General features: G+C 42.5%; 1 protein-coding gene across 1 annotated transcript in view; it reads right to left on the reverse strand.

The window, feature by feature from the left end:
- EXT2 (exostosin glycosyltransferase 2) overlaps positions 1-26,708 on the reverse strand; it is a 169,843-nt gene that overhangs the window by 65,181 nt on the left and 77,954 nt on the right. The window contains exons 8-9 of the mRNA XM_043972175.1: positions 18,127-18,258; positions 332-521 (exon numbers count right to left, since the gene is read on the reverse strand). Of these exons, the coding sequence (XP_043828110.1) occupies positions 332-521; positions 18,127-18,258 (322 nt within the window). The remainder of the gene's footprint in view (positions 1-331; positions 522-18,126; positions 18,259-26,708) is intronic.

A 26,708-nucleotide genomic window follows, 5' to 3' on the forward strand; every position in this document is an offset into this window, starting at 1 on the left:
CCAATTATTACCCCGTGTGAACTTCCCCTCTCCGGGTCTCCGTTTCCTCATTTGTCAAACAGCAGCCTAGCACTAGGTGACCTCGAAGTTTCCTTCCTTTTAACCCCATGAATGCCGCCAAAGGGAATGAAGTGCCCACGAGGTGGAGGAGGTTGTCTCAGGCCTGCCTCTGCAGGCACACCCGGCACGGCGCCTTGGCCAAGGCGCTGCAGCTCCAAGCCCCAGACTCCTCATCTCTAAGAGGGAGCTAGCTATCTCTAGCATCGCTCCTGTCACAGAGGCAGGAGCCCAAACGAGGCCCCATCACCACCAGGGCTCCTCCTTTGCTTACCTTCTGGAGGGTTCTTATTCTGGTTGTTCCAGACGACCAGCAGCTTGGAGAGGCTGGGCACCTTGGATACCTCAGTGATGACCCTGAAGAGGCTCTCCACTCGGTCATAGGTAAGGACAACGGCAGTGAAGCCCTGCGACTGAGGCGGGATCAAGGGAAGGAACAATGGATTGCTCACGCTGCTCCATTTCTGTAAGATGCCAAACGAACAAACAGCAAAACAATTTTCCATTCAAATCTTCGTAACTCCCATTAAGATAAAGGCTCAAGGACCCTCCTAAGTGTCTCTCCTTCCCTCTAATTCAAGGTAACCAGAGGGGCCTGCAGGCTCCGGGGGGCTTCGATCCTGACTCGGCCATGCACGTGGCATGTGACTCAGCTCTCTAAGCCTCAGAATGTTCTTCTACAAAATTATCTGTACATTAGTTACTTCAGAGGGGACTTTAAGGAAAGCAGTTTGTAAGTAATGAATCAGTACAAAAATCAGGGGTTCTATTATTTTTGTTTGGAAAGAGGAAACTGGCATAGCTAGCAGGCTGGGTGATGAGAGATGAATGGTGCCAGGATGCCCATGGGGCTAAGGCACACAGACAATTGCTCCCTGATGTGGTGTATGGGCAACCCTGTCCTGGCATTCCCATCCCTGAAGAGATCTAAGAGAGAATCTCTATAATTATTTGACAGTCTCTGGTGTGTGTCATCGTAGTCAGAGCCCCAAGGTGTCCTACAACCACACCCAGGCCACTGGTGGGCAGCCACTGCCATTGTACATGAGAGCAGCTGCTTCCCAGATGGGATGATTTAGGATAAGAAATACACAAACCCCATGAATTACCCATGAAATGGGAATTCATGGAAACAGACTGGGATGACTGGAGCTGTTCAGGGCCAAAAAGCCCACAATGCATCAGATCGGAATTTCACAACAGAAAGAGACACTTGGAAAGGTCATCTTCACAATGCTGACTTCCTCCCCATGACTCTCATTCTCTCCCTTTCAGCTCTACACGCCCTTAAGAAGGTGGATGATCCCAATTATTTTTTATTAGCATCTAACTACATGTCTTAAAATCCCATGGAGTTTCCATCCCCAAAGTCTTCTCATTCTTCATATTCCACAAATTTATATGGAGGCTTAAGGGCAGAAACTGGTGGAGGAGTAACAGAAATAAGACTTAGAGAAGAGGCTGTATGGAAGGAGGGTGGTATTAGAATTTAAAAGGAGAAGGGACCGGAGAGTTTTCTAAAGCACACATCTGACTGTTCCATTCTTCTGCCCGAAAAGATTCAGTGCCTGCCTGCTGCTTCTAGGATAAACTCTGAACTCCTCAGGTTGTCATTTAGAGACTTCCGAATCTGGCTGTCTTACCTTTCCAGCTTTATTTCAAGTTATTCCCTCTTGTATCCTTGGTGGTGGAGCCAAGATGGAACACCAGCCATTCCTTGGACTTAACATGGCAGGAACCCCTCCGCCCCCCGCACGGTGCAACCCCCCATGCTGAGAAAGCACTCTCTTCTCCTCCCTCCCTTTCATAATCCTTCAGTTCTCTCAAATCTCAGCTCAGGTACCATGTCTTCTGGGAAAGCTTCCCTGCTTCTCTCCCACTCCTCACCACATCATTAATGTCCTCTCTCTCTCTCTGCCCAATAGTATTTAACTGAGTCTGTGTTTTCACACCCAGTAGAATGGAAGCTTCATGGTACTGGGGATTTCACCATTTTTGACTATGTATCCCAAGCAGTAGGCCTTAAACAAAGCAGATGCCTATTGAATTGAGTTTAGCTGAATGAAGAAACTGAGATTTGATTTACAATTTATTCCTCTCAGTTGTTCTCCAAGAAAGGGCTACTAAAAGGTCCTTTATCCATTATGGTTAAATCTAGTCGCTGAGCAAAGCCCATCTCCAAGTGTGGTGATTTCTGAGGGGAAATGCAATGAAATGCACCAAATATTTAATCCTGACACAAAGTGGGCACACAAATAAAAAAGTAAACACTGCCATTGACACAGAAGGAGAAAATATCAAAACTCTAACAAAACCCCATTTGTTCTTTGCGTGGGGGAGGTGGGGCTGGGTAGGAAACCAAGCAACCCCTCAAAAGACCGGGCAAATTCCCTGAAAGATACAAAGATCAATTTCAGGGAATGGTACATGGGTAGTGTCCGGCAGCTCTGCTTCCAAGACACAGCCAGGAAAAGAAAGCCAGATTGGCTGTTGAGACACACAATGCATGGTTTGGATCTCAGCCCATGTGCCAGTCTTGCTTGCTGAAATGAAGGGAAGGAGGGCAGATGGGGAATCCTCTGGGTGGGGAAGGGACAGCAACCTCTCTAGATATTCAGCTCTTCCACACCCCCAAATCACCTCGCATGAGGACAGAGAACTGAGGAGGCAGTTTAAATACATACTGTGGAGACATGGACGTGACTTTTCAGTGGCACTAGATCGTGATTGGCGGAGAAAAGGATGGAAATTCTGCCACTGTTTCCCCATGAAACAGACAAACTCGAATCAAAACAGAAGAATGAGAAGTAAAATTAGACAAGCCAACAGCATTGCTGAGCTCCGAGTCTGAGGCTGGGGATACTCTTTTCTAGGAGTCATCTCTTCTCCCCTCTTCCTCATCTCCCACCGTTTGGATGCCTCTGCCACAATCTCCTCCTTCACTCCTGTTTCACACAAAGAAGTGGGCCTACTCCTTACCCAGGCTAACTCCTCTACCTATACAAGTGATCCCGTTCCATCCTGTCTCCTCCAACAGATGCCTCCCCGGTCATCCTCACTCAGTCTTAGCACAGCATGTGGCACATAGCAGGTGTTTAATAAATGCTTATTGAGTGATTGATTGAATTAATCCAAGTGATTTGGATAAAAAGTTATATCATAGAATCTTGAGCTGGGAGAAGCCTTAGTCATCAAATACAACCTCTTCATTTTATAGGTAAGCAAAAGGAAAGAAGTTAGCTGCCTACGCGACCTAAGAAGTAAGCGGAGCTGAGATCTGAAACAGGCTTCTCTGAGCCCAGAGCCAGGCTCCTTCCTCTCGATCTTACTGCATGGTACTTGGTCTGGCATGGCCCCAGAATCTCAGAGTTGGACAGGGCCTCAGAGGGCACCTAGTCTAACCCAGATCTGAAGAGTTCAGATCCTACCCCAGATACTTGGTAGTTGTGCAACCCCAAGCAAGTCACTTATCTTCTCTGTGCTTCAGTCTCCTTACATGTAAAATGGGGGTAATAGCACCTTCCTCCCAGGATTGTTGTAAGGATCAAATGAGATCATATATAGAAAGCACTTTGTAATCCTTAAAGCAGCCATTCTCAACAAGAACACATTAAAATATCTATAGCATAAATTTAAAGTTAACAAGTCTAGCAGCTCTTCTTGTGGTGGCTAAGAATTGGAAATCAAAGGGATACCCATCAATTGGGGAATGGCTAAGCAAGCTGTGGTATATGATGGTGATGGAATATTATTATGCTATAAGAAATGACAATCAGGATGATTTCAGAAAGACCTGGAAAGACTTGTATGAACTGATGCATAGTGAAGAGAGCAGAAGCAAGAGAACATTGTGCATAGACACAGCAATATTGTTTGAAGAACTGGGAATAACTTGACTGTTCTCAACAATGCAATGATACAAGACAATCCCAAAGGACTAATGATGAAACATACTATCCACCTCCAAAGAAATTACTTCTATTGATAGAACACAGACTAAAACATGCTATTCTTCAGTTTCTTTCATCTTTTTTCTTTTATTCAAGTTTCCTGCACAAAATAACTAATATGGAAATGTTTTGTATAACTGAACATGTACAACCCATATATGATTGCTTACTGCCTCAGGGAGTAGGGAGAGGAGGGAGGGAAGGAGGGATAAAAATTGGAACTCAAAACTATAAATAAAAATTTTTGTTACTAAAAAAAAATTTTTAATTAAAAAAATAAAGTTAACAAGTCCATGGGAGGGACTCGAAGAGGCAGGGCTAATGAAGGCACTTCGGGAACACAGAATGTCCAGTAGAAAGGGGAGAGATGGGAGATGGAGCACTGTAAAGGAGGAACAGGGAGAAGGCCAGTTTTCCTGGCCTGGGAAGGGAGGTTGGGACCAGTGTGTGTCAAACTTTAGAAACTAAGTCAAAGAGTTTCCATTTTAAACAAAAGGCACTAGGAGGCCCTGGAGAAGGCTGGGCAGCAGTGTGGAAGATGGCCTGGCGTGAGGAGGAACCTGAGACAGAAAGACCAATGAAGAGGCTGCTGCACTGACCCAGGCCAGAGGTTGTTTAGGTAGAAATGGTGAAACTGGTCATTGTTTGGGTGTGTGCAGTAAGGGAGTATGAGGAGTCAAAGATAACACCAAAATGGCGATGCTAAGACCCTGGAAGGGGAGGGGTTCATTGGAACACAAATAGGGAACAGAAAGGAAAGCTTTTGGTGAAAAGAAGATGGATGAGTTCAGTTTTAGATAGGATTTTCTGTTTTCAAAATACAATTTTATTGGTGCCTTTTGTTTTTAAGTTGTCCAAATTGTCTCCTATATCCTTCTCTCTCCTATTCCCTTCCCAGAGGGCTAACACATACAACAAAGAATATTTCCCCCTGTCTTGTTCTTCCAAAACCTGGTGCTTTGTCCTCATTGTGAACTCAGTGTGCGGGTCCCAATCTATCAATAGACATTTTTTTTTTTTAGTGAGGCAATTGGGGTTAAGTGACTTGCCCAAGGTCACACAGCTAGTAAGTGTTAAGTGTCTGAGGCCAGATTTGAACTCAGGTACTCCTGACTCCAAGGCTGGTGCTCTATCCACTGTGCCACCTAGCTGCCCCTATCAATAGACATTTGAGAAGAGTTAGGAGGAGCCAGGGGAAGGTTCTAAGGACCAAAATGAGCAAGGCCCCATCCCTCCCCTCCATGTTCAAGAGAAGAGTTAAGAAATGAATTGGGGGGCAGCTAGGTGGCACAGTGGATAAAGCACCAGCCCTGGAGTCAGGAGTACCTGAGTTCAAATCCAGACTCAGACACTTAACACTTACTAGCTGTGTGACCCTGGGCAAGCCACTTAACCCCAACTGCCTCACTAGAAAAATAAATAAATAAATAAATTGGTTGGGAGAGTTGGAAAGAAGGCAAGTGCTCTAAAGTAGATGGTACCTACTCTAAGAAGGAAAATGAGAATTAAGTGTGGGTAGAGACTCTTCCAATCTCTCCCCTCCTCCCTCCTTAGGCCTGCTCCTAACAATATTTTCTTTCTCACATTCTTATCCTGCCCTATCTCATCTCTGTGCCTTTGTTTACCCTGTCTCTCATATCTGATATTAATCTCATCATCTTGCCTTTAATTTCTCTCTTTCTGGGATGAAATTTTCCCTGACCAGTACACAGTTTAAAATGATCTGGCCCTCCTGAAATTTCTTGCACTTTTCTTTCTCATTCTCTTTGCCTGGACCTCTCCTCTGCACTTATCACCAATATGGATGCATAAGTCTTTCTTCTGTTCAACTACAAGAGCCTTGAATGCAGTTCCATATTGAATCTTTCTCCTTCCAGCACCTGACAGTGCCTCACCCATAGTAAGTACCTGATAAATGTTTGTTGAATTGTATTCAACTCTGTAAATTCACTCATGTCCAGTCTTCCTAAAACAGGTAGGCATCCTACTATCCTTTTCCTCCACAGCTTCAAAATATGTCCTCTTTGTTGTTATTTAGTTGATTCATTTTGTTCTTCCAGGACATTGACTAGATGTCAATTGTTTAAGGGTCAACCTAGCTAAGTTCTGAGACTCCTCATCAGAAGGCTGGTCAATGGGTGACAACAACTCGTGAAAACCAAGGTACGGAGAGACTGTAATCTATATTTATGGAGTAAACCGCCCCCCCCCATAAGGAAATCATGGATCCTTGTATTACTGTTTTCTGGTTGTCATAATTTTACTGTAAGACCAGAAACATTAATTTAGCTACCTTTTCTGAAAACTCAGATCTAAGAGCTGCTGATCCACAATTGGGCTTCTTACTTACTCTGCAAACATACCTACCTGTCCTTAGAGCACATGGTGACAACTTGGAGAAAGGCAGTCCTTAACATTGGCATATGTAAGCCGTCAATGCAGATGCCTGAGCAAAAGTCTACATTTCCTTGTATGGGGGCTGGTCTATTCAACCAACCAAACCTCACCTCCCCACCCCCAGAAACAACAAAAAGAATTTCACTGGACAGAGCCATTTGAAAAAGGGCATTTAGTCACCCCTGAAGTGCCATTAAGAACTAACCCCCTGCTGACTGATTGAAGAGAGTGTCTATAGTCAGAGACCTCCTGACCCCACTTTCTGCAGGAAATCGGGCAAATTTAAACCTCCATAATTCACTCAAGACTCTGACTCTTGCCAGAGAAAAGGCAAACAACGCTGGCAATTAACTCAGACTGATTAAATCCCCATTACGGCAAGCAGGGCATGAAATCAGGAAGCTCAGCTCCCAGCAATGGAAGAAATCCAAACAAGAGGAAGGCCATTTGTTGCAATTCTGCCTTGGAAAGCATGGAGAAAGCCCTGCTAAAGCTTCTCATTCAAAGATGGAGAAGAGAGCAGAGAAGACAGCTAGCATATCAATCACTCTGACAAAATGCTGGCAGAGCTAGCTGCATGCTCCCCATCTCCTCTCTCTCTCTCTCACACACACACACACACACACACACACACACACACACACCCCGCTCCCCACGCTAACAACAAGTACTCATTTCAGAAGCCAAGACTGAGGTGGCTATCACGTGACCCTGATCAATAAGAGCCAGTTGTAAGTAAAGTTAGTTTTAGGGTTGGCCTAATCAAAGTCATGGCTGTTCTTTTACTGTACTGGGCAGCTTTTCCTTTTCATTCTGTTCCTGTGACTGTCGTTTGTCTAGAATCTTTTAAGAATGGCTTAACTTGAAGGCTAGGCACACAGATCTGACAAACTTTGAAAAGTCCCTTTGATTCCAAACATAAACCAAACCAAAAACCACCAGACAGGCTCTGAGGAAACAAAGCTCAAATCCAGGGTGATTCAGAGTCTTAACCCCCATAACTCACACCTCCACAGGGGATTTTTATGTCCCGATGTGTAGTCTGTCTTAAAGGAGGCAATAGGAACTCACTTGATACTTGAGTAAGAACCCATTCAATGTAAGTGGGGAAACACAAGAACAACGAAGAGTCACAGAAGAAAGGGAGGAAGTAGTGGACTGAAGCTGAACTGCTCCTGGGATGACAGAGCTCTACCTATTTTTACCTTGGTGGAAAAGAGAATTTTCTTGGTCATTTTAAAATATCAACCTCAATGTGGTTTCAATTATGAATTACCAGACTCAAAAAAAGCTTTGATTTATTCTATTTTGCTCCAATTATGCATGATGTGTTTCCACCAAAGACTTTAAGAAAGTATTTCATCATGCTTCCCATCCTGGAATGGTCAAAGGGCAAAACCAAAGGAGTTAACCCTCCCATCTCTTCTCCAGGTTCTGCCACACTCAGCCTCAATGAACACCGATCAAGAACTTTGAAGTGAACTGGGCCAAGGAAGGGTTAAGCATTAGCATAATATTATCGAAGAGAATAAGGTGGATGTCCCTTCTCCAAAATGGTGAGATGATATTTACGACTAATGGCCACTGGGAGTCTGGGAGCAGGACAATCAGTAATGCAACCCATGTTTCTTTAACCATTAAACTTCAATGGCCCCAGCTCACCATAACACAGCAAGCTGCTTAGTATGTGCTGACTTGGAAAGCTAGAATTATAGAGTCTTAAAGTTGTTTTCAAAGGTACTCTCTTGGGAACAACAAGGGAGCAGAAAGTATGGGAGTTGAAGTCTTGAAAGTCTATTCATTGTTCTTTACATTTTTAGTTCATCTCACTTGTTGGTGGAATTCAGCTAGGATTCAAAAGCTAGACGATGGATGATCTGGGAAGAAATCCTGATTTTTTATGCCAAGTTTACTGCTCAATGCCCCAAAGTAGACTTCCCTAGCAGAGAAGGCCAAACCTCACTGACCTGGCCAGAAAAGAAGTCAAAGATGGAGGAAACTAAAGGCAGATTCCCTTAATACTTTAGAACCAGACACATTTATGTGAGCTTGAAGAACCCATCAGCTCTCCTAGGCAGCATGATAAAATAGGAAGAGAGTTGGATTTGAATCTTGGGTTCAAATCCACTACTTGTCACTTATGAAACTGAATAAATCACCTCACTTCTTTATATGCTTCGGTTTCTTTATTTGTTAAAGGAGAGTCTTAATACTTGAATGGAAAATGTTGGGGGGGGGGAGAAATCCATATTCAGACCGATGTGGTAAATGTAAGCTATTATATTTTTCACCTGCCCCAGAATTACAGATGAGGAAGCGGAGGTAAGTAGAAAACAGGCTTCATTTGAAGTTACATGGCTAGAATTAAAACTCGTAGAACTAGAACTTCTGGCTATCTTTTAATTTGGTCAATTGAGTTCTCCTCCTGAAAGAAGAATCTATTTGTTTTGTTTTGTTGTTGTTTTTCTGCAGGGCAATGAGGGTTAAATGACTTGCCCAGGGTCATACAGCTAGTAAGTCTCAAGTGTCTGAGGTCAGATTTAAACTCAGGTCCTTCTGACTCCAAGGCCGGTGCTTTATCCACTGTGCCACCTGGCTACCCGCCTCCTCCCTTTTTGTTCTGTTTTGTTTTTGTTTAAGTAGAATCTATTTGACTGAAAACTGCTGCTAGAATTTGGGTACAACATATCCTTTTGTCTTTCCTTTCTTTACATAGCACTGAGGTTTGAGTCTGGTTAAATGCCCACCCCATCTCACCTCTAGAAAGCTGCTGCCGCCAGAAAGAGCTGAAACTGATTTATTTTCAGGTAGTAGTGGGAAAAGTTGACATTTTATCCTCTCATTCTGGGATGAAGCTTAGCCAGCAGTTTGTAGGAGCCTGTGGCTGGCTGCAGCTTCCATCCCAGTGATGGAGTGAAGCCAATTAGACGGCTCCGTGCAAAAGAAAAACCAAAAAGTTCTTGGAACAAGGAAAATGACGACTCCAAATGCTGATGCTTTTAATAATTCAAGTTATCTCAGACTACAAGTAATAAATGAAACTAACCCAATCTCGGCTAGCCAGACTACAAGAGGTATTTTTTTTCAAAGATATTATCTAACCAATAAGATGAGTGAACATAACAAATTAGAAAGGAAACTATTCACAGCACTGAATTGATCTAAAATCATTTGATATCTCCAAAGAGAACAGTTGATTCATAATTTTTTTTAAAAAACGTGGATTACTTTATGAGAAAAATTTTCAGGCCATGTGTTTTCTCTCTCTCTGTCTGTCTCTGTCTCTGTCTCTATCTCTCTTCATTCAGCCTAACCTAAAAGTGTTAAAGAAACCCTTACATAATAAAGTTTTATTGGATAAATTAATGTCCAATTTGCCTGAAGCAGACAACCCTGTTCTCTAATCCCCCCAGAAGTACGTTTTTAGGAAAACGACCACAGGTTGTGATAGTGTTATCTCATAGGAGAGATAAAATAAATTTATGAGTTTGTTTGACTCTACCATGTATGAAATGTTTTTTTTCAGTTTGACAATGGAGGACCTTTCCCTTCCCTGGCCTGGGTAGGGAAGTGCTTACAGGCAGATCAACTAGAAGGTAGAAGCCTGCTCAAGTGCAGATGAAGAGTTCACAGCTCAGTGAAAATTGCCTCTTGGCAATTCTTTTTTTTTTTTTTTAAAGCAATGTGTACGTGAGGCAATTGGGGTTAAGTGACTTGCCCAGGATCACACAACTAGTAAGTGTCAAGTGTCTGAAGCCACATTTGAACTCAGGTCCTCCTGAATCCAGGGCCATTGCTTTATCCACTGTGCCACCTAACTGCCCCCTACTCTTGGCAATTCTTAAACCACCAAGGCAGTCATGACCCATTAAGTCAAAGTATTTTATAGATTTGGACCTAAGAAGCTTAACCATCATTGATTCAAATAGAATCTTTTGGATTTTAGAGCTAGAGGGGACCTTACATATTAACCTGTCCAACCTCCTCAAATGGAAAAAAGGAACCCAAGATTTCAAAAGTTAAAGTTATTTGCTCAAAGAAACATAGCAGGGCAGTAGGAGAGTCAGGAACCACAGTTCAGTAGTATTCTTGCCACTAATCTCATGAGTCTACTTGAAAAAATAATTATTATTCCCATTGTAGATCTTTACAGTTTATGAAGTGCTTTCTCACAGATCCCTGTGATAGTGGTATCTGATACTTGTCCTTCAGAGTATTGATAACTCCATCATTCCTCCTGTGGGCTAATCATGACACAACTGTAGCAGGTGTTGTATCCAGGTCTTGACTGTTTCCCTCAAATAGCATGGGAGAATGTAATTGTTTATGATGTTTATAGCAGGTAAAAGCTTTTTTGAATTATTCTATCCTGTTATAGATGGTCTATTGGTTCTATTTGTGATGTCAAATTCAAAAATAAGACTTCTACCAATTTTAAGTGTGTCCATCTCCTTTTTCAAAATCAACAGAGACAATGTTGTTATATTTGCCATTGCTTTCATTGAGTAGCACTTCCAAATTTCTTTTAAGTATATTTTTTCAGTGTCTTCAGGCTCTTTGGCTTTTCCTCCAGATTTAGAAAATTCCTCAATTCAAGTTCTTATTTCATTTAATCTGGGTTTAGGAATGACACGATTTCTTATGATTGCCCTGCATGGATAATAGTAACAATTACATAATACTTTAAGGTTTGCAAAGCATTTTCTTTTTTTTTTCTTTTTTTTTTTTTTGGTGAGGCAATTGGGGTTATGTGACTTGCCCAGGGTCACACAGCTAGTGTTAAATGTCTGAGGCTGAATTCGAACTCAGGTATTCCTGAATCCAGGGCCGGTGCTCTATCCACTGCGCCATCTAGCTGCCCCCAAGCATTTTCAATTTTCATTCTCACAACAATTTGGTGAGGAATATAATTATTCCCATTTTACAGGTAAGTAAACTGACTCTGAGATGTTATGTGACTTGCCCAGGGTCATACAGCTAGTAAGTGTTGAGGCAAGATTTAAAGTCAGGTTTTCTTGCTTCTAATAATTCTCTAACCACTATGTAACCTAGCTGCCCAAAATAATCTATGGTACCTTGTTGTATAACTTGATACTCCATATATAATTGATGAAAAGCAGTATGAAGTTGTGGCCACTGCTGGTTGGATCTGTCACTGATTTTATGATGTAGTACCAGAAGATAACAAAAGGATTCAAACATGTTGTCTATTTCATGTACACTCATGGTTTACCCTCTTTGGTGGTTAGTGTCATCTGCACCTAAGTCTTTCAAACAAGTGTAGTACTCACATTTCTGATTTGTTCTGAGCTACCACAATGGTGTCTGGTCACAGAACATGGCCTCTGTAATAACCCTGGCTGATATCCCCTCCCAACAAATGGATCAGATAGGGCTTTGAAGGGGTTCATTCTTCTGATTTACTTCAAAGGGGATCAGACACAAATGCTCCTGAGACAAAATGCTGTCCTTCTACTATTCCTTTAAACATCTTGACCTGCTCTGACCATCCCCAGGTCAGGGACTGTCTTTCACCTTGTTTGTTTATTTCCTCAGCATTTAGCACAGAGTAATCCCTTAATAAATGCTTATGGCTGAATAAGAATTTTACACTTTTCAAGTCCAAAGGATATTTTGCTGTTGTTGGAGAAAGACTCTACAAAATGAAGTTGTTTAATTTGCTTTTCAGTGGAGTCACCAAGCTTGATGTCATGCACACATACCAAATGGTTAATTAGATGCTTTGGTTCAACTCCTTCATTAATCTGGAAGCCATATTTCATTCTAATTAGGAGATCTGATAAGGGATTTAAAACTTGGCAGGACCATGATGGGATTAAACTCTCTTCCTGAAATATTACTTTTTATGAATTGTTTATGATATTTTTAGTGGCGTGTTTTAAATAGAGAACAGTTTTCCTTGTAAACATCAAAAACTCTAGAGGTCTCACTATACATGGGATAGTTTTTTATCTCTACAGTATGGAAACAAACCAGACTGTGCATCGGAGTCAAAGACTTCATGAAAAATCGACAAAGGCAGCATGCATCTCTGTTCTGGCATTTTCAAGCAGACGGCTGAATTAGTACTGCTACAACAGGAAGTTTCTCTTTCTACTACCCCTTGGACTTTGGGGCACACCCTCTTTGCCTTACAGACAACTGATTCTTAAGTGCATTTTTTTTTCATGTTGATGCTGTGAATACTTTATACAAAAAATTGCAGTTGTCCTATGTATGAAGGGATCATTAACATTCTCATCATTTGGTGTGACAGAAGGAAAAGGAAATTAAGGGAAGGGGGAATGAGGTTTGTGTCTGAGGGCAAGCTTGGGACACTGGGAAGCTTTCAAGCCAATCATTTTGGACCTTAGCAATTTTGCAGAGGCTAGAATATCAATAAGCTCTTTTGATCTAAATATTCTGTTATTCACTATATCAATGACATGCAAGCTTATTTGATCCAACCTGCCTTTTCATTGGGTTGGACTTCTTGGGTCCACAGAGATGAACATTTTTCACATCCTCCTTCTTTCTGTCTTGCCCCAGATTCCTTTACTTCTCAAGCCTCTGTAGTCAAGTTTTGTGATTGATGTTGAATTGTTTCCTTTGTTCTTTGCAAAGCTTGGAATCCCTGAATCATCTTAACCTTTTAACTTTTGTTTCCAATTGCCAATTAAGGAGATCTCAAATTTCCAATATGCTTTATTTTACAATCTTCCAGTGCTTTTCCACAGATCCTGCTCTTTCATGTCGCTTCTGCCAAGTAGTGTCTGATGCCTGTCCTTGTGCATATTCCTTGATGCTTTGACCTTTCCTCCTATAGTCTTTAGCTGGCAATGACTGTCACCTATGCTGTTGTGCAGGTCCTGAAATGGTTTATAGTTTCTGTCAAATATTTGGGGAGAATGAATTGTTCATGATGGTTATAGCAGATAACATTTTTTCTGAATAACTCTGTTTTGTTACAATTTGTTCTGTTGCTAAGTTATACTATCAAACTCAAAAAGGGCCTTTTGAAATTCCAGTCTAAGTGTGCCCATCTCCTTTTCAAATTTACTTGAAACCATTACTGTTTTTGTCATCTATTTCATTATTATATATAATTTCTGGAATCTGCATTAAGTGAATATTTTCAGTGAACTTGGGGCTTCCATGTCTTTCCCTCCAGATTTCAGTAATTCCTCAATTTTATCTCTTATTTCATCTCATCTAGGCCTAGGGATGAACTTCCTTATTTATGATTAGCCTACATTAGTGAGAAATACACTGTCATATGACTTGAAGCTAAGGATAACATTGGAAAAAAAAGCAATATGAAGCCTTTTCTTATAACTGGAGATATCTTTCCAATTTTTTATGATATATTATTATGTTATAAAAAAGTATTTATGTCCTTAATCCTTTTCAGTGCTCTTGTGGTTTGCCTGCTTTAATGGTTGGCACAATTGGCACTAAAGTATTTACAGTAAGGAATATTGGTATTATTATTTTTTGTTGTTATTGTTCATAGGTAATATGGCATAATAGAAACCTAGCCTTGAAATCAAGAAGATTTGATTTCAAGCTACAACCCTGTGTGATCCTGGGTAACTTTAACATCTTAACACCCACAAGCAACTCTCTGGAAGTATAAGTTCCTCAGGAATTTCTGATCTGCAACAGTAGATAGAATTTCCTCCCCAGGAATTCTCTACACCAGTGAAACCAATGGTCTTCTCTTGACCAATTTTTTTTTTTTAATTACCACCATCATTCTTATAGAAAGTCTTATCCACAACTCACAAATGACTTAGGCAAGGAAGTAGGGCATGCCTATACACAAGGAAGGTTTGATAAACTTGTTAAGATGGCTGCATTTCTGATCAAACTCTGTTCCTTACATATAAAATGGTGGTTGCTATAAACATTCAGACCCATTTAGAATTAACCCTAATCTGTCTAAATTCCATGAATATATTCCCTAAACATAAGCAGTAGGATGAAGAAGATGATGCTACAAACTGAGCCAGGTTCCAAGATAGCTGAATAGGTTTTCAAGTACCAGAAAAGTATCCTACACAGTCTAGAAGTGAAGGGGGATGAGTTCAGTCCTAACAGACTCTGAAACTTTTATCTTTTCAACATAATATTCTATGAATCCGAAGTACAGCTCTTGGGCCTCATAGCCATGTATAACTGGCAAGGACCTGAAGATGAGCATTTTAAACTGACAGATACAGCCACTGTCTTAACAAATAAGGATTGCTATCTGGGCATCTCAACAGAGAAAACCCTGGGTTGCATGCATATATAGCAGAAGCAGCTGAAGTTTAAGCACAGACTATTCTATATCTATCATTGCTATTGAGTCATTTCACTCATTTACAACCCTTCATGACCCCATCTGGGGGTTTTCTTGGCAAAAGATACTAGAGGGGTTTGCCTTTTTCTTCTCTAGCTCATTTTACAGACGAGGAACTGAGGCAAAAATGGTCCAAATGCTCAGGGACACAGAGCCAGTGGAGGTTGTAGGCCAGAATTGAACTCATGAAGATGAGTCTTCCTGATTCTAAGCCCAGTGCTATATGCACCGCACCAGCTAGCTACCCATTTGATACCTAACACAGTTCTAAGCCCATTATATCCTAATTCAGAGGTCTAGAGTAAAGAAAGTAGAGAGAAAGCTACCTAAATCTGACGTCCCAGTCAGGACACAATAATGAATAACCAGGAGTTACCTGCTAAGCCAAAGCAAACACATAATCAAAGCTCTCTTTTCCACCCCTCTTGGGGATGGCCTACCATCAGGCTGGTCTAGGCTTTATATCCTGTGCCTCTATGTGGTAACTGATGCCCCCTCTGACACAGAACTAGAGTTGGAAGGCATCTTTTGGCAAAGGTGTCAAATGGCCAAATGGGATTAAAATGGAATTGGAGAATGTTTAACAGAATAAATAAAAATACAATATGACATGGATAATGTTAAGCTGTGGTTCTTTAAGTCACCATACAGTCTTTGGGGACCCATTTCTTTTGAGTTTGACACCACTGCTTTAGAGGTTATCAAATTCAAGAATGAAACCCCACTACATACAAAGTGCTCAAAAAGTAATTATCCTGTCCCTTGGATTAGAACTTCTTGATATTAGAAATGATGCCTTTTTCCTCCTTCTCTCCCTTGAATCTAATACAGAGTTCCTTGAAGGTACTACATGCTTAATAGCTATTTAATTCAAGGAACCACATGCTCAATAGATATTGAATTGAATTTTTCAAGGTCCTTCAAATAAGAGAAGTAGTAAAATTGCTGGCAAATGTAATGCTGGCTTTGTCTTGATGGAGAGAAAAACTGAGAAGGCATGCTGTGGTATGTGACACAGGTAAATAAGAAATTAACCTGCTTTGATTGAGGAAAAAGGATCACATTTCTGGACGGTACTTATGCAAAATTAGTGACTTACTTCATCATGGTACATACACTTGAGTCTTAATCAATCACTTTAAACTGAAAACGAAGCATATGGTCCACTTCTCCCCCCTACTATGAATAAATTTGGAGAAGGTGAAGAACTCATGACAGCACCTCTCTGAAAAGCAGACCAGACCATAATTTACTAAGGTCTATATTCACTCCTACCCCTATACTGTAAATGAGCTGCAGTCTGGAGGGAAAACTCCCCTATAGACTGGCCTCACAGTGATCTTGCTTACTGTAGGTGAAATATTTCTCAAGGTAAGGGGAAAAAACTAATAACCAGCTGTAAATAAATTATGCTACTTAGACCTCTTGTCAGTGGCAGTAACTGAATGATGGCGAAAATATACAAGATGGGGCTTTAAATCAGGGTTCTCTTCATCTGAGCCTGAGAGAAAAGATAAAGAACAGCTCATCCTCAGCTGCAAGAGCTACTTAGGAGGAACTAAAAAAGAAACAGAGAATGCTGTCTGATCACAATGTATTTGCTTCCAACAATGCTAAGGCTACTCTGAGAATGGCCATAGGCCAGAAATCTGACCTTTCGGTCCATGAGTAAGATTTTGCCTCCCTCTCCTCTGAGCCAAGATTCTTCTGAGGGGCAAAGAATAGGTCCCTGCCCCTTGTTCTCTTTAAACAGCCTGGAGTGTCTTGTGCAGAAGCCCAGAGGAAAGTGGCCCCATATCGACTCTGTCTGTATTTGAGTCATGCCAATTCTACTCAACTGTGGGCCAAACTGGGGAATCTTCACTGCCTGGCCCTAGACCAGCAGTGTACCACTGGGCCAGTATGAGACACAGGTCTTGCTCAGCCCCTCAGGGAAACTCCCACAGTTGCCTAGATCCCTTTTGGCTTCTTCCAGCTGTTTTTTTCACTGTCCTCTTCACCGCAAGCACCTTTCTTACCCAAACCAAACTGGGCGATCAGTGGATGTGGGGTCAGCAACTGAGAAGCAGCCCAAGTTCCCCAGCTTTGTTTTGTCAGAATCCCTCTGTGTATTCTTTATGTTCCTCTGAATTGCTTATAGGATTGTCCCTGGTGCATGAATCCCCTTTGCAATAGTCCTGACAAATGGTCTTTCTGTCTCTGAGGGATGGCCTTTGGTGAGAGGGAATTCAACATCTTTCAGTCGTGAAATTGTCCTTGAAGCAACTGGATTTGGAAGATGCCATCAATGTTTCAATACTCTGAGGACTTATTGCATCAGCATGGGTACTCTCTTTAGCAATGAAGTCTGCCATTTACCTTAGTTGTTGAGAGAGTTACTGCGGTTGAAAATCCATCACCCTGTGGCTAAATTGGTATCACACCTTCCTGAAATAAGCTAATCTAGTTCCTCAGTGAATATTTCCCCAGGCTGTTAGAGGGCCCGTACTCCGATCAAAACCTTGTTAATTCAATAGGACTAGACAGAATTTTTGTTCTACTATATAGCTTCCAATAACCGAAGATCTTTTCCATACTACAGTGAGTCCTGAAAGTGGACTTTAATAGTGATATTAATAGAAATAGCAGCTCACATTTATAAAGAACTTCAAATGTATAAAAGATTAAGAATAAGGCTTTTTATAAATGTTGGATAGGAGCTGGACTGGATGATCTTGGAGATGCTAAGAGTCTATTCACTGGAGCAGCTAGGTGGTGCAATGGATAGAGCACTGGCCCTGACTGGAGTCAGGAGGACCTGAGTTCAAATCCGGTGTCAGACACTTAATACTAGCTGTGTGACCCTGGGCAAGTCACTTAACCTTCATTGCCCCACAAAAACAACAAACAAAAAAAAAGAGTCTATTCACTTCCGCTGCTGCTCCCAGGGCAGGAATGGACAAAGGGGGCCAAATCAGTCCTGGCCTCCAAGCACCACACTTCCCTACTGCCAATGACTTCAGACAAGGAGGCCTGACAACCCTCATGGAGCCATGCCGAGGGTCGAGTGCTCTGAAGTGCCCACACAACGCTGGTGCTTTGGCATCCAGTCCAGTCCCATCCCATCCCATTCCCATATCTATCCTCCAAACAACAGAGTGGTATTCTGGGTCCCTACCACATGTGTTGAACCTTGTCAACCAGCACTTGAGTGTCTCTCTTTTTAGAACTCTTAGAACAGTTCTGGTCACTTGTCAGGCACAAAGCTTGTTGTGTTTACCCATCAAATTGTTTTCTTTTAAAGATGGCGATTTAAGTAGCCAATCCACCAAAAGCACTTTTAGTACTGACTGGGCCTGACAGAAGGACTATGTTACAGGGGTACCTGCATTCACTTACAACAGCTGGAGGATCATTCCACTCTTCATAAGAGATGGCGGCATATGGGTAGATCCGGTCATTGATGATCTGAAGGGTGGCCATTGCAATAGATTTCATTGACTGGAAGTAGGCTTCCCAGAACCATCTCGCCTGCAAGATAAAGAAACCAGTACTGAAAGACTACAGAAGATGCAGAAAGTGACCCAGGTCTCCCTCCCTCTTGCAGCTCTCCCACCTTTCTGTTTGAGCCCTCCTGGGCCTATGCACTTCCCACTTGAGCACTTATTCTAGCTATCTGAGTGTGTGCTTCATTGTTTAGTACCTGAATCACTAGCTTCCTCTCTTTCTCAACTTTTTCCCTTATGGTAGGGCACTTCAATATCAATATTAGTCCTCTGTCAAACTCCCTTTGTTGTTGTTGTTTTCTTGTTTCAGTTGTGTCCAACTCTTCATGACCCCCTTTTTGGGGGAGTTTCTTGGCAGAGATACTGGACTGGTTTGCCATTTTCTTCTCCAGGTCATTTTACAGCCAAATTCTCTAACCCCCTAAATCCCATGACGTGCTCCTTCCCTCTCTCTCAGGGAGGGCCACACCTTGGATCTCACCATTATCCACAAGTGTTCCCCTTCTTTAATAAAAAGTGATGGCATTGCTCTCTCTCACCCTAGCACCCCATTATGCCATCTCTCCTTAGGCCTTATCTCTACTAAAAGTATTCTGTCTTCATTATGATCGTGAATCCCTCCATACTTCAATTCTTTCTGAGTTTTTGACTTCACTTTGCTGCCTTCCAAATCTTGACTCTAGAGTTAGCCAACTTGATTCCACACACTGTCATCAAATGTCAAATCCTTTATTCCCCTGTCTGATCATTGCTCCTCTTTTGCCAAACCCCAGGCCTAGATTACTCCCACCATCTGCCTCCTTCTCTCCGACTCACATGCTGATTAATGGAGGAGGAGGAAGTCATACAACCATGTTGAATGGGTATACTATAAATTCATGTTATCCAACTTCAACTGAGCCCTCTTTGCAGGAAGGCAATCCTTTTATTCTTCCCTAATTAATTCCCTATTTCACTCCCCTTAGAAACTCTTTCAAAGCTCTTCTCAAGTTTTCCATACTTCCCTCTCCTCCCACTCTTTTAGCTAAGAACGGCATCTCTTGCTTTACTGAAAAAATAAGGCCATTTTCCATGAGTTTCCTCTCCTACCCTTCTCTTCAACTCAAAACCACTCAACATCTTCCTCTTATTTTCTCCCTCCCCCCAGGTCTCCAATAACGAGAATGCCCTTCTCTTTGCCAAGACCAACCATTCTCCATGTGTCCTTGATCCCATCCCCTACCATCTCCTCAAGCAGACTGCCCCTCAACCTCATCCTGATCTTCAGTCTCTACCTCTCTACTGGCTCCTTCCCTACTTCTTTCAAAAATGTTCCCCAGTCTTTCGAATAAAAGACCCACTATTCCCTATGACCTCCTCAAACTATTGTCCTATATCTCTCTCCTGTCTTTCTGAGCAAAACTCCACACATTCTGTCACTTCCTGCCCAATCCTGCCCCTTCTACCTTCACAAAATCTCTGGCATCAGATTCTTATTCCCTCCTCACTCAAACACCACTTAGCACATGTCACATCTTATGTCACATCTTACCTAGCTTATTGTAACATCCTCCTAATTGGCCTCCCAGCCTCCAGTCTCTCCTAACTCTAACCTATCCTCCACATACTACCAAAAGGATTGTCCTTAAATTCATCTCTGATCATATCACTCCCCTGTTTAATGAACTCCAGTGCTTTCCTATTGCCTCTAGTTTAAAATATCGACTCCTTTGCTTGGCTTTTAAAGCCCTTCATAATCTGGTCGCAGTCTATCATGCCAAGCTCAGTGGCCATTACTCCCCACCCTCCATGTTTTGCAATCCAGCCAAATGGCCTTCTCTGTTCCTTACATATAGCACCCCATTCCCATCTTCATGCCATTGCCCTAAAGCTATTTCCTCTTTAGTTTAACATCCCAGAATCCCTCTCTTTCATCAAGATTCAGCTCAAGCACCAATTCTTAATTTTTTTTGGGGGGGGGGGTGAGGCAATTGGGGTTAAGTGACTTGCCCAGGGTCACACAGCTAGTAAGTGTCAAGTGTCTGAGCCTGGATTTGAACTCATGTCCTTCTGACTCCAGGGCTGGTGCTCTATCCACTGTGCCACCTAGTTGCCCCCAAGCATCAATTCTTACTGAAGCCTTTCCTGCTTCCCTGTCCCCCCCACCCAATGCTACTACCTTCGATCTAATGACATCTATGCATTGCTATTCATGCTCTTTATATATATATTTCTATTAGAATGTAAGCTCCTTATGAGTAAGTTTTGTTTCATTCTTGGTATATGTATATCTAGAGCTGAGAACAGTGCCTGATATATATAGAACAGGAGCTTAGGTCAATTGACTGATTGATGCATAGCATCTCCTGTACAGTTCTTCATTGGTGATAAGCCACAGCCTGCTCACAATCATTGTGTGATTGTCATTGCCCCTTTGGGGCACCTACAACTTTACTTGTTCTCAAACTATGAACATACTCCAGATTGTTTCACAGTCACAGAGCATCACTGGGAGATGATTTACCCTATCTCTGACCACTGAAACAACCTTTCTAAATCAATTCAATTCTATATTGTTTTTCTCTTTCCTTTGTCTATGAATTTTCAAATCAGCAAAGGATAGCTCCTTAAACTTTACCACTCAACAAATTTCCCAAGGATGTCAAAGATGCAGAAAAGTCCCATATACACCAAAACAGCACCTTGACTGGGGAATGACTAATAACAATCTAATATGAATAAGGTAGACTGTTAAAGCCCAATAAAAACAATGACTATAAAAAATTCTGGAAGGCAGAACTAATGCAGAAACAAGTGAAGAGAGTCAGAACAATCTACGTGATGACCACAATAAAATAAAAGAAATAAACACAGAAAGCCATCAGAATGACAGTATGATCAAGCAGGAAGTGACCAATAAGGACCTCAATAGACTGACAGTGATGCTGCCTCCTCCCTCTCAAAAGAAAGGTGGTCATCTCTAGGTATGTTCATGGACACAGGCTACCTCACATAGCCAGTATGCTTCCTTGTTTTCCCTAGCTGTACTTTTTGTTGTGAGAGAGAATTCAAACAGTGCCCCAGAGAGGGAAAGGGGGCATGCTTTAAGGAGGCAATGTGAAATGAAATGACAGTCAATAAAACATTTATTCAAAAACTTTTCTGGGGGGACAATGAGGGTTAAGTGACTTGCCCAGGGTCACACAGCTAGTAAGTGTCAAGTGCCCCTTATTCAAAAAATTTTTAAAGAACATCCGTGTTGAAAAGATTCAATTCATGTTAAATGATAAACCCTTGTTTCAGGGAGAAGCTTGAGGTCATCAAAAATATCTCTCAATTTTTCAGAGGCAATCCAACCCTCAATCTTCCTCTTAATTAATTCTGGATCCAGTTCAGTGCCCATTTGTGGTGTTTGTCCAAGATCAGTGTAGTGATGAACCAACTCTATAGGCCATCTATCCACTGCAAGTCTAGTGTAGATAATAGGCATACATGATAGCCCACATTTATAAATATGTCCATAGCAACCCATTCAAACATGAGACATTATTAAAAGTGAGTCACAAAATATGTTCAGTAAAGAATGGCTGCATTTCTTCTTATTATTAATGAATATAATACATTAAAATAATTTGTGCCATTGTATTATTTAGCTCAAATTTCCATGGTGTGTTAAGATTTACAAAGTGCTTTCCCCACAATGGCTCTGAAGCAATACTCAAGTCAGTTCCTTTCCAAGTGATCATACAACCTACACTCTAGTCCCATGCTCCAAATAAACAAAATGAACCCAAGCATTGAGAGCTTTTTTTAAAACCTAAGTTCAGAAGCTTTGGCTCAACATGCCAAAGTTCTGTGCCCATAGCTAATCCATGGAGGAGACAGAAACTCTTAGAGTTGGTAGGAAGGAGCGCGTGGTAACCAATCCACCCAGAACATTAGCCAAAAGTGCAACTAGAGAACATGGCTTCCAAGTCAAGATGCCTCAAATCATCCGAGCCTGTCCAGCCACCCTCAGTCCAGTAGGAAAGGAAGCCTGCTTTGCCAAGAATCCCAGCTCAAGTGGTTTAGCCTGGAGTTAAGTGAACTACCCCGCTGAAATTGCTTCTGCAGCTCCCAGTAACAGCTTGATGTGTCCAGAAGGCATTTTAATATATACTTTTTTAAGGACTCCAGGGTAGCAACTTGTCTCAGGGCAAAGGGCCCCTATAAAAAACTTTGTGGCTTTCATCAAAAGAGCAGAATCAGGGGCAGCTAGGTGGTGCAGTGGATAGAGCACTGGCCCTGAATTCAGGAGGATCTGAGTTCAAACTCAGCCTCAGACACTTGACACTTACTAGCTGTGTGACCCTGGGCAAGTCACTTAACCTCAATTGCCTCACCAAAAAAAGAGAGAGAGAGAGAGAGAGAGAGAGAGAGAGGGCGAGCAGAATCATGTGCTCAGTATGATTGTTTCTTCTAAAATATGACTCCATTTGTGTCCAAGGTCGAAGGTCCAGATTATGGATTCTTCATTTGTGTCTCTAAGAAGGCCCAGGAGGAAAGGTGCTCCCGGGCTGAGACCAGCAAAATGGCCGATGCCTCATAGAAGCCGCCATTTTTATAGTGGCATTTTAGAGCATTCTCGTATCAACACTGGGACTGGAGCAGTACACAGACCCGTATGCAAGAGTTTAACAATTAAATGTCTCAGTTGACTCAGTTAAAAGGGAATATTATTTTTTTAGTTTTCCAGTGACCTTCAGAAAACTGGATAATAGCTAACAAACCGCCACAAGTTCACTGTTAGAGAATTCAGGTAAATGCAAAATGTGCTAATTAAGTTCTGGGTCTGTTGTCTTGGCACGACCCCCATGGGAGACCACACCCATTTCAACCTCAAAGCTGGTGCTGGAAAGCTTATAAAAGGAGACCAGGGAAGTGGGAAAACATTGGGCCTGAGACTGATTAGGGGACCAGGATTCCAGGGCCAGCTTCGTGACCCTAAATAACTTACAACCTCTCCGAGACTCTGTTTCCTCACCTGAAAAATGAGGAAACAATACTTATCCTACTCACTCGAAGGTACAAATGACAATGTATATAAAATGCTTTGTAACTGTAACATGAACATGAAAGGAAAACAATTAACACAGAAAAATGGGAAAAGTGGAATACCCTCGACAGAGAAAGCACACGAATCAGGAAGTCCTTGGTGGCAAAATCCAAGAGCACTTTGAAATTTCCAATGAGGACAACATTAAAATCTTAGAACTTCCACGGGAAAGGCAAACAAAGTGGCAGCCTATGCCATCTAAAACCAGTGCTCTCCACTCAACAACTTCTCAGGACCGCCAGCTTTCAGTGCAGATGTACAAAATTACCAGGGACATGCGAATAATAAAGCGTACAACAGTTTAAAGAATATAACAGGGGCAGCTAGGTGGCACAGTGGATAAAGCACCAGCCCTGGATTCAGGAGGACCTGCGTTCAAATCTGACCTCAGACACTTGACACTTATTAGCTGTGTGACCCTGGGCAAGTCGCTTAACCCCAATTGCCTCACCAAAAACAACAACAAAACAAAGAATACAATAGATACCTATACCTTTTGGCAATATCAGGCTGGGAAAGTGGACAAGGGCTCTGCCCCTGCTCCTGTTCTGTTCAGCATACGAATCAACGACTTGAATGAAGGCAAAGGAGAAACTTTGCCTTTGGGAACGAAACAAAGCTGGGAAGAATAGTGAGCATGGTGGGCGACAGAATCCAAAAAGACTAGAACCATGGAGTGAATCTAATGAGGTGGAACTTAATAGGGACAAATGCCAAGTCCCAAATGCAGATCCAAAGAATCAAGTGCCCAAATGCAGGATGGGGGAGGGGGAAGACTGCAGGCACCATGGGAGTCAAAAAGTGTAAATGGAAGGAGTCCTGCTGGCCTGCTCCCTGGCCACATCATTTTTATGATGCTGAGTCCACTTAAAGACGTTGACAAGTTGGAGCATGTTTAAGTTTATCCAACACTGTAAAAAACCAACAACTCTGAAAGGCTTAAGAACTCTGATGAACACAACGATCAAACACAGTTCTGGAGGACTGATGAAGAAGGCTAGCCCCCACCTGACAGAAAAGTGATGAACACGAAATTCAAAATGAGCCACATACAACTGACCGTGGCCAATGTGGAATTCTGCTTTGCTTAACTATTCTGTTTTCATGACAAAGGTTTGCTTTTGCTTTTTATTTTTTCCCAATGGGAGGTCAAAAGCAAAGGGCAGAGCACTCACCTCCTGCCAAAGCTCTCCATTTGCCATCGCAGTTCTGCCTGGTTTGGGCTCCACAACGGGCCAGGCCCCCTGGCCCTCCACCCTCTGCAGCCTCCTTTTGTGTGTTGTCTTCCCTGTTAAAGTGTAAGCTCCTGGAGGGCAGGGAGTAGCTTGCTCCTACTGCCTTTCAGACATCTCAAACTCAATATGTCCAAAACAGACTCATTATCCTTCCATCCAAAACCTCCCTCCCCTTCTACGCTCCCTGTTACTGTAGAGGGCAATGCCCTTCTCCCATGCCCCAGGCTTGCGACCTAGAAGTAACCTGCACTTCTCACTATCTCTCTTGTATCTGAGCTGCCACCAAGGCCTGTCGATTTTTCCTTTGCAGCATCTCTCCAGGACGCCCCCTTCTGTCCTCTGACATTGCCTCCACCTGGCCTGGACCACTGCAATAGCCTGCCAGTGGATCTGCCTGTCCCTACTCTGGTCAATCCTCCATTCAGCAGCTAATGTGGTTTTCTACAGTGCAGGTCCAAGCATGCCACCACCCCCCACCACACACACACACACACACACACACACACACATACACACACACACACACACACACACACACACACACACTCAGTAAGCTCCAGGGGCTTCCCAACACCTCCAGAAGGCCAGGGTCACAGGTTGTTCCACAAACCAGACCCTCTGTCTCTCAGCTCTAGGCATTCTCTCTGGCTGTCCGCATCTCCCTCCTCCACTCCCACCACTGACCTCCTTGGCTTCCATGAAGTCCTAACCACAATCCCACTTTCTAAGGAAGCTTTCCCCAACCCCTCTTAATTCCAGTGCCTTCCTTCGGTTAATTCTTTCCTATTTATCCTAGATAGAGTTTGCTTTGTATAGATTTGTTTGCATGTTGTGTCCCCTCCCCCATCAGATTGTAAGCTCTAAGTGCCCAGCATGTAGCAGGTACTTAACAAATGACTGATTGAACTGAAAATAAATTCTTGTTCATTAAAAAATACTAATTTTGAAAAAGACACTGTGCTAAGGTGCTGGATACAATGAGCTGGGGAAGAAAATGGCAAACGACTCAGGCATCTTTGCCAAGAAAACCCCAAATGGAGTCACAGAGAGTTGGCCACAATTGAAACAACTGAAGGACAAACAACAACAACATGAACCTATTCACAGGTTCTTTGCATGTTGTCTTCCCGACTAGACCATCAGTTCCTTGAAGATAGGAATTGTTTTTTGCCTTCCTTTGTATCCTCAGCATTTAGCAGACTGCTGAGCATAGAGGATGAATACATGCTTGGTGCATGACTGAGTGGCAAATGACTTAAGAACTCCAAGGGTAGGAAGCAGGGTATGCAATGGGGTGGCCTGCCAATGCACAGCACACAGTGTCATCACATAGTAGACAGTGTGATGGGGGCTCCAAAAGGCTCGAGGAGAATCTAAGAAGCTCTCCCTGTACGCCCCAGGCCAGGCCAGTGGATTTCTGATAGCCCTCTAGTCAGAGAATGTAGCAATGAGTCAATAAACATTCAAGCCTCCCCTTAATGCTCAGCTTTTCTCCCAGGGGCAGCAGCAAGGCTGCATCTGAGGGACCTGCCCTGGTCAGCAAAGTCTCTATTTTAAGCTCCAGGGACTCAGGAGAACAGCTGAAGGCCATTTGAAAATGTAGCCCATGCCCAGGGCAGTATCAAATAGATCATGCTTTAATGAGGTTCTCATTCCTTCCCTAGAGAACTCATACTCTGTCTAACGAGCTCTTCAAGTAGTTAATCTCTATCAGGACAGAGTCTCCAAGAAATCCATGCATTTAGTCCACTTTTCCCACCTTATCATTTTTTTTAAATCAAAACTTACCAGCCCCTTCCTTACAGTTATAAAGGGGGTGAAATGGATAAACTTAGAATTCCATATATAATACAGAATGACAAGGAATCTTAGAAATTAATTTAACTCAGTGACTCTCAAAGGGTGGTCTGAAGTCCCCAGGGGTCCCTGAGACCTCTTCAAGAGGTCTGTATGGCCAAAAATGGTTTTATAACAAAGCTGAGATTTTCATTTCTAATATGGTAAATAGCAAGAGCTGTAACCCAAATTTTAAAAAAGCTCTTTCGGGGCAGCTAGATGGCGCAGTGGATAGAGCACCGGCCCTGGAGTCAGGAGTACCTGAGTTCAGGTCTGGCCTCAGACACTTAACACTTACTAGCTGTGTGACCCTGGGCAGGTCACTTAACT

Source organism: Dromiciops gliroides, chromosome 6 (genome assembly GCF_019393635.1).
Source record: "Dromiciops gliroides isolate mDroGli1 chromosome 6, mDroGli1.pri, whole genome shotgun sequence".
NCBI lineage: Eukaryota > Metazoa > Chordata > Mammalia > Microbiotheria > Microbiotheriidae > Dromiciops > Dromiciops gliroides.